The following is a 13,819-nucleotide window of genomic DNA, read 5'->3' on the forward strand; positions in this document are numbered from 1 at the left end:
AAATAACACATGTATTTATTATTTTTAGTAGGCTAAACTTGTATGGAAACTATTTAGCAGTAGGATGTGGAATTTGGATCTGCTTAGTTCAGTCTAAACTCTGGAGGTCATTCATCCAGTTGTGGTTTCTACGACAGCTTTTCTTAATGTTTAATTTGATTTGAGTGTTTTGTCAACCATATACTAATACATAAACAGAAAAATATATGTGGAGGACTGCAATACTCAGAAAATTTGTTTAAACACTCATAGTGACTAAGATATTGTACTTAGTCTCTGCCATGGTGCTTCATATGCAAGATTAAAGCCATTTTTATGGCTAAATCATAGGCAAACAAATGTGACTGATATACTTTGAGAAGCACTAAAAAAAACCTATAGCCACAGCTTAAGTCACATTCTTGAACATTTATTTTGATGAACAGATCTGACACAATCAAAATGCCTATCCCTGATACAGCCAACTAGAGGGACGAGAGCCTCGTGGAAGAGAAACCGCTGAGGCTGTTCACCATGTTCCTCGACCCGAGTCTGACGGGGAGTCCAAACTACAGCTGCTCGGTCTCTCTTTGAAGCCACCTTGAAGAGGCTGCCAAGTAGGAGAAAGACCATTGATGAGGGCGGGGGGAAATAAAGACAATAGATTTTAGAGTTCACTTAAAATAAATTAGGCAAGATGGTCACTGCAACTAGCAGGAAGCCAATGACAACATGATGCCTGTTAGGAAGTGTATTAGTATGAATATCTATGAGCTGCTTGCCATTATAACTATTATATTTTTATCAGGAGACCAATTGTGATGGCCACGATCCTACATCACTACCTGTGAGCCATGGGCCTTAAGGAGACAATGCTGAAAGCATCCCATGTAAATTCTTAATTAATGGACCCTTAAATTAAACCCTTTTAGTCCAGTTATGCTGCATTTTTAGCTGGAACACAAACATCAGCCTCAATCTACAAACCTCCATCACAGTAACTGTAGGTGCACAAGTTCCACTTCATAATGTGAGCATTTACACATTCCATGGAAACAAAAAAAAAACAAAACAAAACAAAAAAAAAAAAAACACAGAAACTGACAACATATCAAGAGCTCATCTGGAACGCAACTTCTGTAGTGACCACGTGTTGATACAAGTCTTAATGTAAAACACAAGCTTAAAATACAGTACATTTCTCTTGGCAAAAAGCCCATGAAAATATCTGAAATGTAACAAAATCTGGCATTATGCCCGAAATCACATTGGACACAAACCAGTCATGCAAAACCCCAACTCAGTCACAGGTTTTACCTTTAGAACAAACTAGTTTTTATCTACAATAACTCTCCTCTACATCCCAGGTATAAATCGGGTCTGTAACTTTAAACACGGCTGTGATACAAACATGGTAGTTAAATGAAAATTAAAAAGTTGAAACTATTCAAACAAAGACAGGAACTCAATGATAGATAATACAAGTTTTCCCTCAAAAGACTGCCACAGAGAAAGACAATGCTCCATTTCTGTGCGCACCTCATGTTCATTCTAATGCAAAGCAAGGCTTCTGTCAAACTATTCCAACAAAGGGCAGCAGACTCAGAATGACCCGTAACAACGATGCAAACAACATGCCAGCTGAGGCAGTGACTGAGGAAGCCAAATGGAGTACTGTTAACATCAGAGAGGGAATTTTCCAGTCCAGGAGCTCCAATAGGGAGGGGGGCACTGCTGACTGCCTATTTAGTCAGTGGTGCCCAAGTGGGTCTCTGAGCCAGTCCACCTCCACACAGGTGCTTCAGGAGCGACTGCGGTCCTCTTGGGTTCCCACCAGCATTTTGCTGTATAGCTTCTGCTGCTCTTCTTTAAAGGTATCTTTTACCTTTCCTCGCTTCAATCCTCCATCCCTACGAAAGAGTTGGAAAATAGCGACAATAAATATTGATGTAGTGGACAGTGATGCAGTTCTACCAGAGTAATTAAAATGCAGAGCACACACACTGTTAACACAAACTTTGGGCTTCTTACACTGTGACAGACTTGATATGCAGAATATACACTGAGCTGACCTGAAAAAACAGAAACCACTGCACACTGCAATGCAATCCAACATACATCAGTCTAAGTAATGCTACCTTTGAGAAACTTGATGGATTTTAATGCTTGCTGACATTACTTCAGAAAGATGTTGAATTCAACTCTGGGGTTATGTTGGACTGCACAGGCATCTCTTGTGACTTGTCACAGCGGAAAAGATACAGGTGTAACTGATAATGTTAATGATGGTTCAGATCAATTTAGCAGCCAGTGAATCACCACACATAGTAGACATTTTTTTTTCACAGCAGACTTGACTTGTCATAGCAGGAAAAGCACAGGTGTAAATAATAACATTATCAATAGCTCGGTTCTGTGAAATGTCCCAATTAGTTACTGTAGGGAGCCGCACGTACAACACCAGAACATCCTCTAAGTGGAATTCATTACTATTAAAAACATCTGTACTTTTCCTGCTGTGACATGTCAAAATGTCTGCTATGAAAAAGGTCTATGGCAAGGCAATGGAACCAGCACACCAAAGGAATATATCCATTATAAATCTTATTAGACACTGTGTCACTGAGGTGGACAAAATATTTAAATATTAATGGATGTAAATCTAAACATACATACTGATAATAACAATAGAAATACTATATTGCAGAGTGCCAGCTGTAATCTTCGCTTCTCATAAAAACTTAATAAAAAAAAAGAAATGCATTGCATCACCAACAACATCATGAATTAATCTCTTGTGTAATAAAACAAGCTTGTGTCTCATCTTGTATTATTCAGCAATGATGTGTATCAACCACAAGAACATTACCCTTTTTCATGGCAGCATTTCAACTGGTCATAGCAGTAAAAACAGCTGTTATCAAGCCATTGAGGTTATCAAATATGTACGATACCCGTAGCCACGAGACAGGCTCACCACAGTGGACTCAAGTTGTTATTAATGTTACGGTTTCCTGTTGTGATGTCAAAATGTCTTTAATATACCTCGTCAGTCATACAGTTTGTGTGTGAAAGGGGTAGAAACTGATGAGAGGCGTTATCTTACCACAGGAGGTCGACCAGTCCCCCTTGCCTGGCAATGGCTGCCTTCACACGATTGGCAAACTGTACAGCATCCTCCCCCTCCTGTTAAGAGTATTGACATAAATATAACACAGGAAACCAAATAATCATAACTTAGTAAAGGAAAAATAAATCTAACAACAACAACATACAAATAATTAATGGCATAGCTATTATCAATAAAAAAATGTATATTCAAATATGGATCCTTGTCATTTGCTGCTAAATTAACTGAACAGACTACTGCAGACTAGTATAATGAATGTACAGAGCTAAGAGCAGAAAAGGAGAAGCTCTGCAGTGAAATAATATTTGAGCTCCTGCTAAGTTTTAAATTCACTGTGTCTGAGCTATCACACATATTGTGTTTGTTATCACAGCAAACTGGCTCCTGGTCAGTCTGAGACCTCATCCATTCGCTGTGGCCAAATGACAGACCGCAAAATCCCTTTAGTGGTTAAATAAACCAAAAATTCATTTTGAAGCTGAATGCCGCTTACTCGGTAGGAGGGAGCTTTATCTTTGAGTGAGAGAGAACACCAGTGGCTCAATTGAAAAAAAAAAAAAAGCCACTCAATACACGTTCTTGTTGTGTTCTGTTACTCCTCTCCTGGGTTCTACCCAAACCTACTGAAGTCCTTGTTCTTCATTAATAAGAGTCAAAAGACTACTGGAATTAAATAATAAATCTCTGAATGGAACAAAAATGAGCTCTGCTGACATGTTGACGTAAATAAAAAGTTGATTCATCATACAAAGATTTTGTTCCCTAGTAGGTTGCCCAGACTTGGACCATGGAGTCTCACCTCTCTGCACATGGGTGGAAGGTACCAGACACTGCAGACGATGGCCCAGCTGCTCATCATACGTAACAAATAGTTGACCATCCCAAACTTGCTGCTATTCCAGAAAGCGTCTCCAAATCTGGGATCGTACTGTGATGATCAAATACACCAGAATGATTTATGAATACATGAATGGTAGCAGGTAAAAAGCACGAGTCATGTTATAAAAAAAAAAGAGAGAAGACAAGACATTGCTCTCACCTTAATGGCCACAGGGTAGACTGTGGCACCAATCTCAAAACTGCCCTTCTTAAACATCATAACTGACGTGTTGTTGATGCAGGTACCTGGGGATTTAGAGTATTCATTAAAAACTAAACTGATTTTTGGGGTTTTTAAGAAAACTAAATGAGTATAGTAGAATTGTGAGATCTTGCAATTTGCACAATAAAAAATCTCCGCTAAAAAACAAAACAAAACAAACCTACCTTCTGGAAAAATGAGAATGGGCAGTTTAGTTTTATCTTCAATGTGGTCATTCAATCTATAACACAAGAAGAAATTATCAATATATCATCTCATTTTAAGATTCCTAAAATATAAAAGGTCTTAAATAGGGTTCACACAAAACAAACCCTTAGCAGATATCATTTCCATCAAGACTTCACACAAAGTTAATGCCAAAAAAAACTATTATATAGACTGATGGTAAAAAGGACAACTGAGTGTACTTAAAATGGATTAAAAAAGGAACATGCAATGTTACCTTTTGGCCACTAGATGTCTGTCTTTCACTTCTGAGCGTTCGAACCAAATGTGTGGGCAGGCCTTGACCATGGATCTCTGAATGACCCCCATCAAGCCTCCGTGGATTTGTCCAACCTGATACACACAACACAAACAAATGCAAATAGCAGCACATCTATTTCTGGGAGAAATTTCATTTCAACAGACAAGCAGCTGCCACAGAAAAAGTGACCAGTGTCAATGTTTTGTAGCTTTCTTCTAGGCAGCGGTATACAGTACAATAGTTACCATAGCGTAGCAGCCGTCGCTGGCCAGAATGATGACATCAATGGGTGATGTGTGGTTGGCGACACATATTCCTCCATTCTTGGGTTTATTCTCACTGGGAAAGTGGAGACAGGAAGACTGTTATCATAAATGAAACAATGACTGAAATAACCTGCACAATGTGATGATGTAAAAGCAATGGGACCAGAAGTCTTCATAGAAATACGGGTAAGCTTTGGTCTTCTAGGGAGAAACAAAGCAACCAATGGTGTCTAATGGTAAAAGTTTGACCCTCTGACCATGCAGGACCTGAATATATTGAGTACACATTCCAAAGATAGAGTTACAATCTTAAATAGAGAGAGAGAGAGACCCCCACTTCCTATGTCACTTGTGTATTTTTAGCCCCAGACTAGAGAGGAGAACGTGTCACAACAGCCTAGGCCTTGATGGCAGACACTCAGAAAGCCAGATGACATGATACATAGCTCTATCTACATAAAAGTGCAGTACAGCCTGCACTACAGTTTACCAAAAACAATACCAGCTGTTATATACACACTACGGTTTGTGGGCAACGCATCGACTTCTTCCTTCACATCCTGTTGCATATGCCGCCTTCTTCACAAAAGCTTGGTCTCAGGTTTCATGTTCCTCTCCGATTCTTATTCTGACATATTTAAGTAAAATGTTCCCTTTAATTAGAAATAAAACAAACTAACTAACAACCATCCTTTGGAGCATTTATGGTAGATAATACTGCTACACGATTCTGGATCCATTCAAAAATAGTGATACTTATGGTTGTCGAATTGGCTATATGAGCTGTAAATTTGCTGTAGCCTGGTTGAGTGTGCCTATATAACAAAGCATTACTGACTAGGGTTTTTGTGCTTCACAGAGGCTCATAATGAGGCCCAATGCAATGAATATGAATGTCTGAGTCAAGCCTCGGGCACCCTTCCCTTTCATACTCACACTCTGGGCGCTTACATTGTGACTGCAAACACACCCTGGTTTCTGTTCTCCAGAGAAAACTCATCTGTCATTATGTAACCTCACACAGACCCCTCTCCTGTCATGCAAGAGGTCTGCAGTGGATCATGTTCCAGAAATAAGAATGGGTCCATGTGAACAAAACAAGCAGCGTTTGAGTGGCCTGGGTTTTTTCAGTTATATCCCTCCGATTCAAATTTATGACAACTTTAAATCTATATTGAAATCATCCTTGAGTCTGCTCTTTACACCAGGTACAACTGATAATCCCCCTTATTCACAACTACTTAATGACAAAAATGTCACAGTATTTGGAAAACTGTTACTTATAATATGCCATCTCTTACGAAAAAATAAAATTAAGTAGGAGAATACTGTTTACAGCAGCAAACTCTTCAGTTGCCATTTGCAGCAGTGACTTACACTATTGTTGTAATGGTTGTTCCTACAACAGCGAACAAGTGCGTATCAGCTTCCCAAATAAAGTTGGATCTTTCAGCATTGCTGCACTTTTGTAACCAACTTCTTAATTAAATCTTTTCTATAGCTTTTAACATCTGCCAGATGTGTAGCTACATGAGATTGGTTATTATGTAAAAGGAAAAAACTAAAAATATATCACATCTATCAGTAGTTCCAGTGAGAACTTGAGATAGGTTGTCAAGGCATTATATACTGTGCCTTCATAATCTCTCTCTCAAGTAGAAAAGAATGTGAGAGCTCACAGGGATGATAAGGAGCCAACAACTCTAACCACCAAAACCAAGTCAATGTGCTGCAACGAGTAACACATTCAGATTATTTTTTTTATTGTACTCTGCTGTAGTCATCTGAGCAAATGGATTTATGAATGAGTGTACTAACACATCAGAAGCAGCCAATGCCAACAGAGGTAAGAGTAGCTTTTGCAAGGCAAAACACATGCTGCTGAAATGGAAATGCAGAGTTCAGAGTGACAACAGAGTAATGTAGGACTAATACAAATAATCTGCATGTAAGGAGCAAAATTGGTTATTCTTAGCCAAATGCGTGCATTTAAAATATTTTATTTAACTGCAAAATGCATAATGCAATATTTTCTTGTGTCATCACCACTGTGGCGTGAAAATGACTGTACTTGCTGCTTTAAGTCAGTGAACAGCACTATGTTTAATGTCAACGTGTTTGTGTCTCGACTGTCGATGTCTATGGTTTAAGGAAACCGGTTCGGCTGCTATGAACCTTTTGTGGATCACTGTTTTGCTTCAATTATTTCTGTTGATGAGATTACTACAAGTCATGTGAATCTCACTTCATTAGAATAGGGACTGTAATCATTTTCCCAGGGAGTCTGATTTTGACTTTGACAACTGTACTCTTGAAAAGTTAAAAAGTACTTGCACCAAGTCACCAGTCATGTAACTATAGGGGTGTGGGATGACAGCATATGTCCTGTTTACCTGTCATGGTAGGTTATGATGGCAGTCAGAGCTCTGACACATATTCTGTAGCACATCAAATGGACTTTCTCACTCAGAAAGTTTTTCATCCTGCAAAAAAGGAGCATACAACAGCGCCATTTACTTTCTGTGTCTTGACAGTAAATCTATGATGAACATGTCCAGGGGTCAGAGCTGATATTTTTTTATCAATTAAAAACAGATGAGCTTATCATCAGTCATACCTTCCATTCGGCAGCAGCCCAACAAGACAAGTGAGGAACACAAGCAGGCCTACACCAGTGAAGGCAAGAGTTACCCTGGTGGAGAGACAGACAGGCAGGTTACGCTTAATTCTACAACAGGGAATCTTAACGAGCAACATTTTTTTTCGTAATTAAAGTTCTTAATTTTTTCCACAAACATAATGACACACAAGACCAGTGAGCAACAACATTTCTATGAAAGACAAAGAGCAAAGAGGATGGATTCCATGTTGTAATTATACAAATATCTAAAATGCAAGACCTTGATGCCTAGCTATACAATGTTCCTTTCTCTACTACAAGCTTTCACTAAAAGAGAAACCACTCAGGTGACATGCAGAAGGTCACAAGTAATGTTATCCAGGAGAACGGGATTCTTGTCATCAATTAAAAAGTATCTCACTCTCCTCTACTCCACCCTATCACTGATAATAGAGTAAAGAAACTGCAGGAAGGCATATTAGGTATGGTTAAGCTGGCCCACAGGCCGACTTAATCTGGATGAACCAAATCATCAGTTGGAGAAGGTGCTGATTAATTTTAGAGGATAGAATAAGACAAACATTGAAGAGCAGAAGGTTTCATGCTAGTGAATGAGCCAGGCCTATATTCATCTAGACAAGAAGTTAATGAGGGAATATATTAGCTAGTTGAGAAACTAGAATGATGTCTGTCTGTGCAGCAGTGGCCTGATTCGTCTCCCCACCGGCAACTGGCAGTGAGCCAGCCAGGCTTAGTACTGAGTCACTGTCCCTGAGACTCTCAAAGCTGACCCCGAATAAGATCTCCCTCTTTCATCCACTGCATGTAGCAACAATTCATGTTATATTTAAAGCACAAAATGATGCATTCTCATCATATTCACACATCTTTAATACAGCTGGATGTTGCTCATATATATAAATAAAAATACACACACACACACACACACACACACATACATAAAATGGTATTAAAATAAAATTTAAGGCCAACAACATGTTAGCCCTATGATGGACTAAGGATATATCATGTGCCTCTAGCTGGGATAGACTCCAGTCTCTGCACCATTGCACAGGTAATGCTTTGGTGTCAGCTCTGGCTTTGTGGTTTTTGGTGATAATGCCCAGGATTCCCAGGTGTTCTGAACTACCCACCATACACAGTTGGCATATGTGGCAACTTCAGCTTTGACTGCTTAAATTGTGTTACACCACCTCACTGGGTGGGTTTGTATTTCTTAGAGACAAAGATACTTGCCAGTGTAAAATTTTGGTAACATTTGGTAAATATACCAATGATTGTTAAATACGCAGCCTCAGGTTTTATCACTGAGGATTTGTATCAGATACTCAACCAAATTCCAACGTAGAAGTTATTTAAACACACACACACACACATACATACAAAAACAAAACACATACAGTGGATTGATGTGCAGGAAATGTGTTTCCTGATGATGCAGTACTTGAGAGCCACATATAACTGATAGCAGTTTGAAATTACTGACAGTTTAACATTAATATCAGAGTCAGTGTTAATGTCAAATTTTAGTTTTATGTTATACTGGTGGCTATTTGAGGAGAAGGAGCTAAATTTCCATTCCTAGTCCTGTCTTAATGTACTGAGTTTTTCCTCAGAAGCATCTGTGTTTCTGCGTGATATCAAGCAACCTCTACATCGTTGGTCAATACCTGAGAGGCAGCAGGAAGCCATAGCGGATCAGCAGGCCCAGTCCCCATAGGACCGTCAGCCTCAGGCTGATGTAGTGGAAGTTGTTGTTGCTGCGGGTTAGCAGATTCCAGGACTCCAACTCCTCAGCGGAGAACCGTTTCGTCACCTCGTCATCCATGATGCTCTCCACTCCTCGCCGAGCAAAATAGAAGATATCAGACATCTCAAACTCAGTGGCTGAGTCCAGGTCTCTGTTGCTGCCGCTGCGCCGAATCTCCTTGATCTCCTCCTCCAAGGAGGTGGGCTCCTTGGCAATGATAGCTGGGACAGTCCAGAGACAGGATGTCAGCAAAACGCAATTATATAGATACTGAACATGCACACATGCAAGGAAATGCAATAAGAGTACGTCTTACCATTTGAGTAGGGTTTGTACAAGAGGTGATTCTTTTCTTTTGCTCCTCTCTCTATCCTAAGTGTGGCCCACTGCAAGGAAAGAACAAGAGGAGTGTGAAAATGTGTCCCAAAATACAATAAATGCAAAAGATTGTTCATGTTGTTTCTATAACAAATTATTCAATAACATACCATCATAAAAAATTAGAAAGGGGAGAACAGACAACATAAAAAAGTCGTGACCAGCTGCCTCCATTCAAAAATGTTGTATGTCTAACTTTCATAATTTTAACATTCAAGAAACACAGCAAATTCTTCCACAGTGACAACTACTTACTGGTTAAGTTTACTAGTAAGTTCATTTTACCCATCATGATCTGCCTATTCTGAGTGTGATTGTTGTAAATTGTTATGGTGGAAAACTTCAACAAAGCTGTGGAAACGAGATTCTGAATTCTCAAACATAGACCTCATCTTGGGCCAATAATACACATGGCTTATCTGTGACCACAGCCTTGCTCTAACAAACAAACATTATAATTGCCACTTATACTTTTTCAATGTGGATTATACTAAATGACAAAGCACATCCTCTGATGTAAAAACTTAGCTTGTTTGTGTGCACTGTGCACACCGACACAATAACTAACAGGTAGTGTCTACTGAGAGGCAGGAAAAGGACACAGTGTTCTCTTAACTGTAGGCAGAAAAGATCAGGAAATGATGGACTGGGAGGTGCTGGATGTGCTCCACAGCCTACAGTCTCAGACTACACGTCATACCATAACACATGATAACCCTAAGGTTTGTCAATCAATGTTAAGGAATAAACTGATTTTAAGTATACTCAAATACCATACTGCTAGGCACGCATGTTTGCATATGCCTGGAATTAGCCCCGGGCACTTTTAAATGTAAAACATTTAAAGAATGCTGAGCGATACAGTGGCTTTACTGCATCATGTGGCTAAAATGTTCTGAAAAGTCACAATATTTCAAAGTTTTAGATAGGCTCCCAGACAGCACATTTAGCATGTCTTTTGCAGCTACCTTTAAATCGTGTCTTGACAAGTTGTTACTGAGTCATCATATTAAAATGCAGCTACAGCTGACGGTAATGCTTATATGGGTGGAGGGAGGAGCAGCACACAGAGCACTAGTCCTAGTAATAGAACTGAAAACAAAATAAAGTGAATCCATCATGTTGGCATGTGGCTCCAGAGGAGGTTGTTTACCTATTCATGCCCTATGAAGTATTACTGGTGTGGGATTACATCACAAATAGCTTGATCTTAACACTGACGGGCTAAAGGTGCAACACAAAGACTCTCTTTAAGCATCTACTTGCAATGAGACACCAGTAAACATTGTCTCCACTTTGCATAGTCTGTACTTCATGCGTCCTTTGACCTTTTCTCTAAATCTCACGGTTGCTGCTGGAATCACAAGCTAAGAACATCTCTCTCATTTCCCACTGGTCCATTTATTTCTGGCACAAGATCTGTTCTCAGAAGTGCCTGCTGGAAAGTGATGACAGCTTCACTAGTGAAGATACACCGGAGATAGCAGGGGGAGAGAAACCAGATAACCATATCTCAGGTTATAGTTTTTTTTTTAAGTTTGACAACAAAAGATTGTGAGGAAGAGCCCACTGAGGGGAAAATACTGACAACTTATAACAACCTTAGTGCACAATGTAGCTTATGTATTCACGCCATCGCTGGGGAATCAGTCATTTCTAGAGAGCAGACACTGCATCACTTCAGTAGGCAATATTCCAGGCTGTTGGAGCTATGTCACAGACTACAGTTAGTGACAAGGTCTGTACCGCTGTTTTCTGCAGTTACATAACAAGGGAGGAATGGCCCTGTGGCTGTGATGTTACTCCGTATCCGCTAGTTAATGCAATGATCACTGGGTGGGTGCTACATACAAGCATAATAAAGCCTGCACCTGACCAATGCACTGAGATGAGCATGTGAAGCCAGATAACATCTAAAAACGTTGGCAGATTCGCAGCTGTAAAAATCAAATGTCATAAAAGTAACTGTCTTCCACAAACAAAATTGAATTGTATTGATTAAAAGGGCGGGTAAGAAATCCACAGCCAGATCAAATATAGGCTGTCCACATAACGATGCTAACAGCTTTTATAGTTTGTTTTATAAACAGGATGTTTGAAGCAACAGGACACAAAGAACTATGCAAGAATAGTGACATACTTTTAGCTATAGTTTTGCAGTGTTTCCATCCTCAGCCAACAGTTATCATTTACAAATGACAGATTATTTCACACTACAGTAACTCATAGAGCTTCCTCATTTCAAGAAGTAAACTGAAAGTAGCAAATAGCAACACAATTGCACAAGCTCTTACCTCAAAGATCTTTAACAATGTTTTCATGTAAAGACGTCGGATGCCGAAGGACACTCCGAAGATGGCAGGCACGATAATGAAGACCAGCAGCAGGGTGAACCACACGGTGAAGGAGATGCCCAGGAGGATACACACCAAGTTGTCGAAAGGGTTAAAGAAAAGCTCCATCTTGCAGTCAGGATGGCGATGAAATCTACTGTATAGTTGAAGTCAGAGGGCAGAGCAGATGGCAGAGGAGGCACGGCACACCACCTCCTGGCCCCAAATGGCCCTTATCTTTTGTTAGCAAAAGGACTTCATCAAGATGACTAGGGGATGGAGTTTCTACTCACACTGAGCAGGGAATCAATACAAGTACAAGTGACCATCTTGACTTTGCCCTCATGGGCAATATCGATGAACTTCATTATTTTCACCATCCCATCACTTTCTGATATGTCAATTTCCAGGAAAAGGGTCGTTAAGGGGTTAAAGCCAGCTGCAGTGAGATAATGTCCGGTCCTTGCTGGAGATGTCCTTTGCTATTTGAGCAAAGCCTCCCGCCAGAGAGAGAGAGAGACAGAGAGAGAGAGAGAGAGATGTAAACAATGAAACAAAAACAACTGGGCACAGCAGGTGGTGGAGATCCAGGGCTCTGCTGCTTGGTGTCACACAGACCTGCAAAGATGTACAAACAAACAGTCAGGATGAACCATGTCACAATAACACGTCCTCTTTGACCGGAGTACCAATCGTGCAACTTAACCATTTAAGACAGAAAACGTGACCCGGTGTTTAAATCCATGCATTTTAAATACCGGTGTGTGTGTAAAGTTAACGCCAGTCTCTACTAACTTAGCCACTCGGTTCAAGATAACGATGTCACTTATCTTGGCAAAGGTTTGCTTAATGATGATATATCCCTTTTCGGTGAAGGACCGATAACTTTACATGCAAACGATCCTGTTATCAGCTACGGAGCAGAGATAACGTTGGAGGCCCTCTTCACGCTCTCTGGTGATGCAGCAGAGACTCCTCCATCCCTTAACAAATCTCACTAGTGTAGCTCGGCTCATCGTTCTCCAGTCAATACTTAGCTGGCGCTTTCTAGGATTATTTGCCGGCCAAACGAAGCACACGGGAGTAACTAAATGTGCTCTGAAGACTCATGTATATCCACACGGACGATTTTAAAGTCCAACGTAGGCTAAAGTTGGCCTGTGGCCTCCGAGCTAGCGATGAGCTAAATGTTGTCTCCTAGCTCGCTCTCAGCCGCCCCGGTGAGCGTGAACTGCTGAGCCAACCGTTTTGTTTTAAGCATGGGTTTGTTACGTGAACTCATCGTCTTACAGATAACCATCCTAACGTAACAGTTAACGTACACGTTGTTTAACTAGCTAAATAGTTGACCAACCTTCAGTCACGCTATAGTGTCCCGGCGCCGGTAACGTACAGTAGGGTTCCACTAGTCCATCACTTCTCTTTGTCTTGCGGTCTACTAGCCAAAACTCCACCCGGTGGACAACATGAGCAGGCAAGCGGGGCGGCGACGTGTTTTAAACGGCCAGCCCTCGACCGGGCCCCCAGCAGTCTACTCCGTCCACGATGTTTATTTTCCCTAGGACGGCAAACTAATGACCCGCCCCCCCCCCCCCCCCGCCTTTGATTGGCATCCCCTGATATTCTTTCCCTAATCCTAACCAATCACAGTCCTCATACCTCAACCTAACCAACCTAACCAACCAAACCAACGAGGGCAACGAGTACTAGCCAATCAGAGGCAATCAGAGGGCGGGTCATGACTTTGCCATCCTAGGAAAAAAAGGCGCAAGAT

The 13,819-nt window shown here is 40.6% G+C and overlaps 1 protein-coding gene across 1 annotated transcript; it reads right to left on the bottom strand.

Moving 5' to 3' along the window:
- Positions 1-393: 393 nt before the first annotated feature.
- LOC121904377 (glycerol-3-phosphate acyltransferase 4-like) lies at positions 394-13,598 on the bottom strand. Its single transcript, XM_042422090.1, has 13 exons — positions 13,400-13,598; positions 12,007-12,663; positions 9,651-9,720; positions 9,255-9,555; positions 7,561-7,635; positions 7,337-7,426; positions 4,923-5,016; positions 4,654-4,769; positions 4,376-4,431; positions 4,149-4,234; positions 3,909-4,037; positions 3,086-3,165; positions 394-1,889 (listed from the first exon to the last, which is right to left on the bottom strand). The coding sequence occupies exons 2-13, from the start codon at positions 12,172-12,174 to the stop codon at positions 1,781-1,783; spliced, it is 1,374 nt and encodes a 457-aa protein (XP_042278024.1). The 5' UTR covers positions 12,175-12,663; positions 13,400-13,598; the 3' UTR covers positions 394-1,780.
- Positions 13,599-13,819: the final 221 nt, after the last annotated feature.

The sequence above is a fragment of the Thunnus maccoyii genome, chromosome 9 (genome assembly GCF_910596095.1).
Source record: "Thunnus maccoyii chromosome 9, fThuMac1.1, whole genome shotgun sequence".
NCBI lineage: Eukaryota > Metazoa > Chordata > Actinopteri > Scombriformes > Scombridae > Thunnus > Thunnus maccoyii.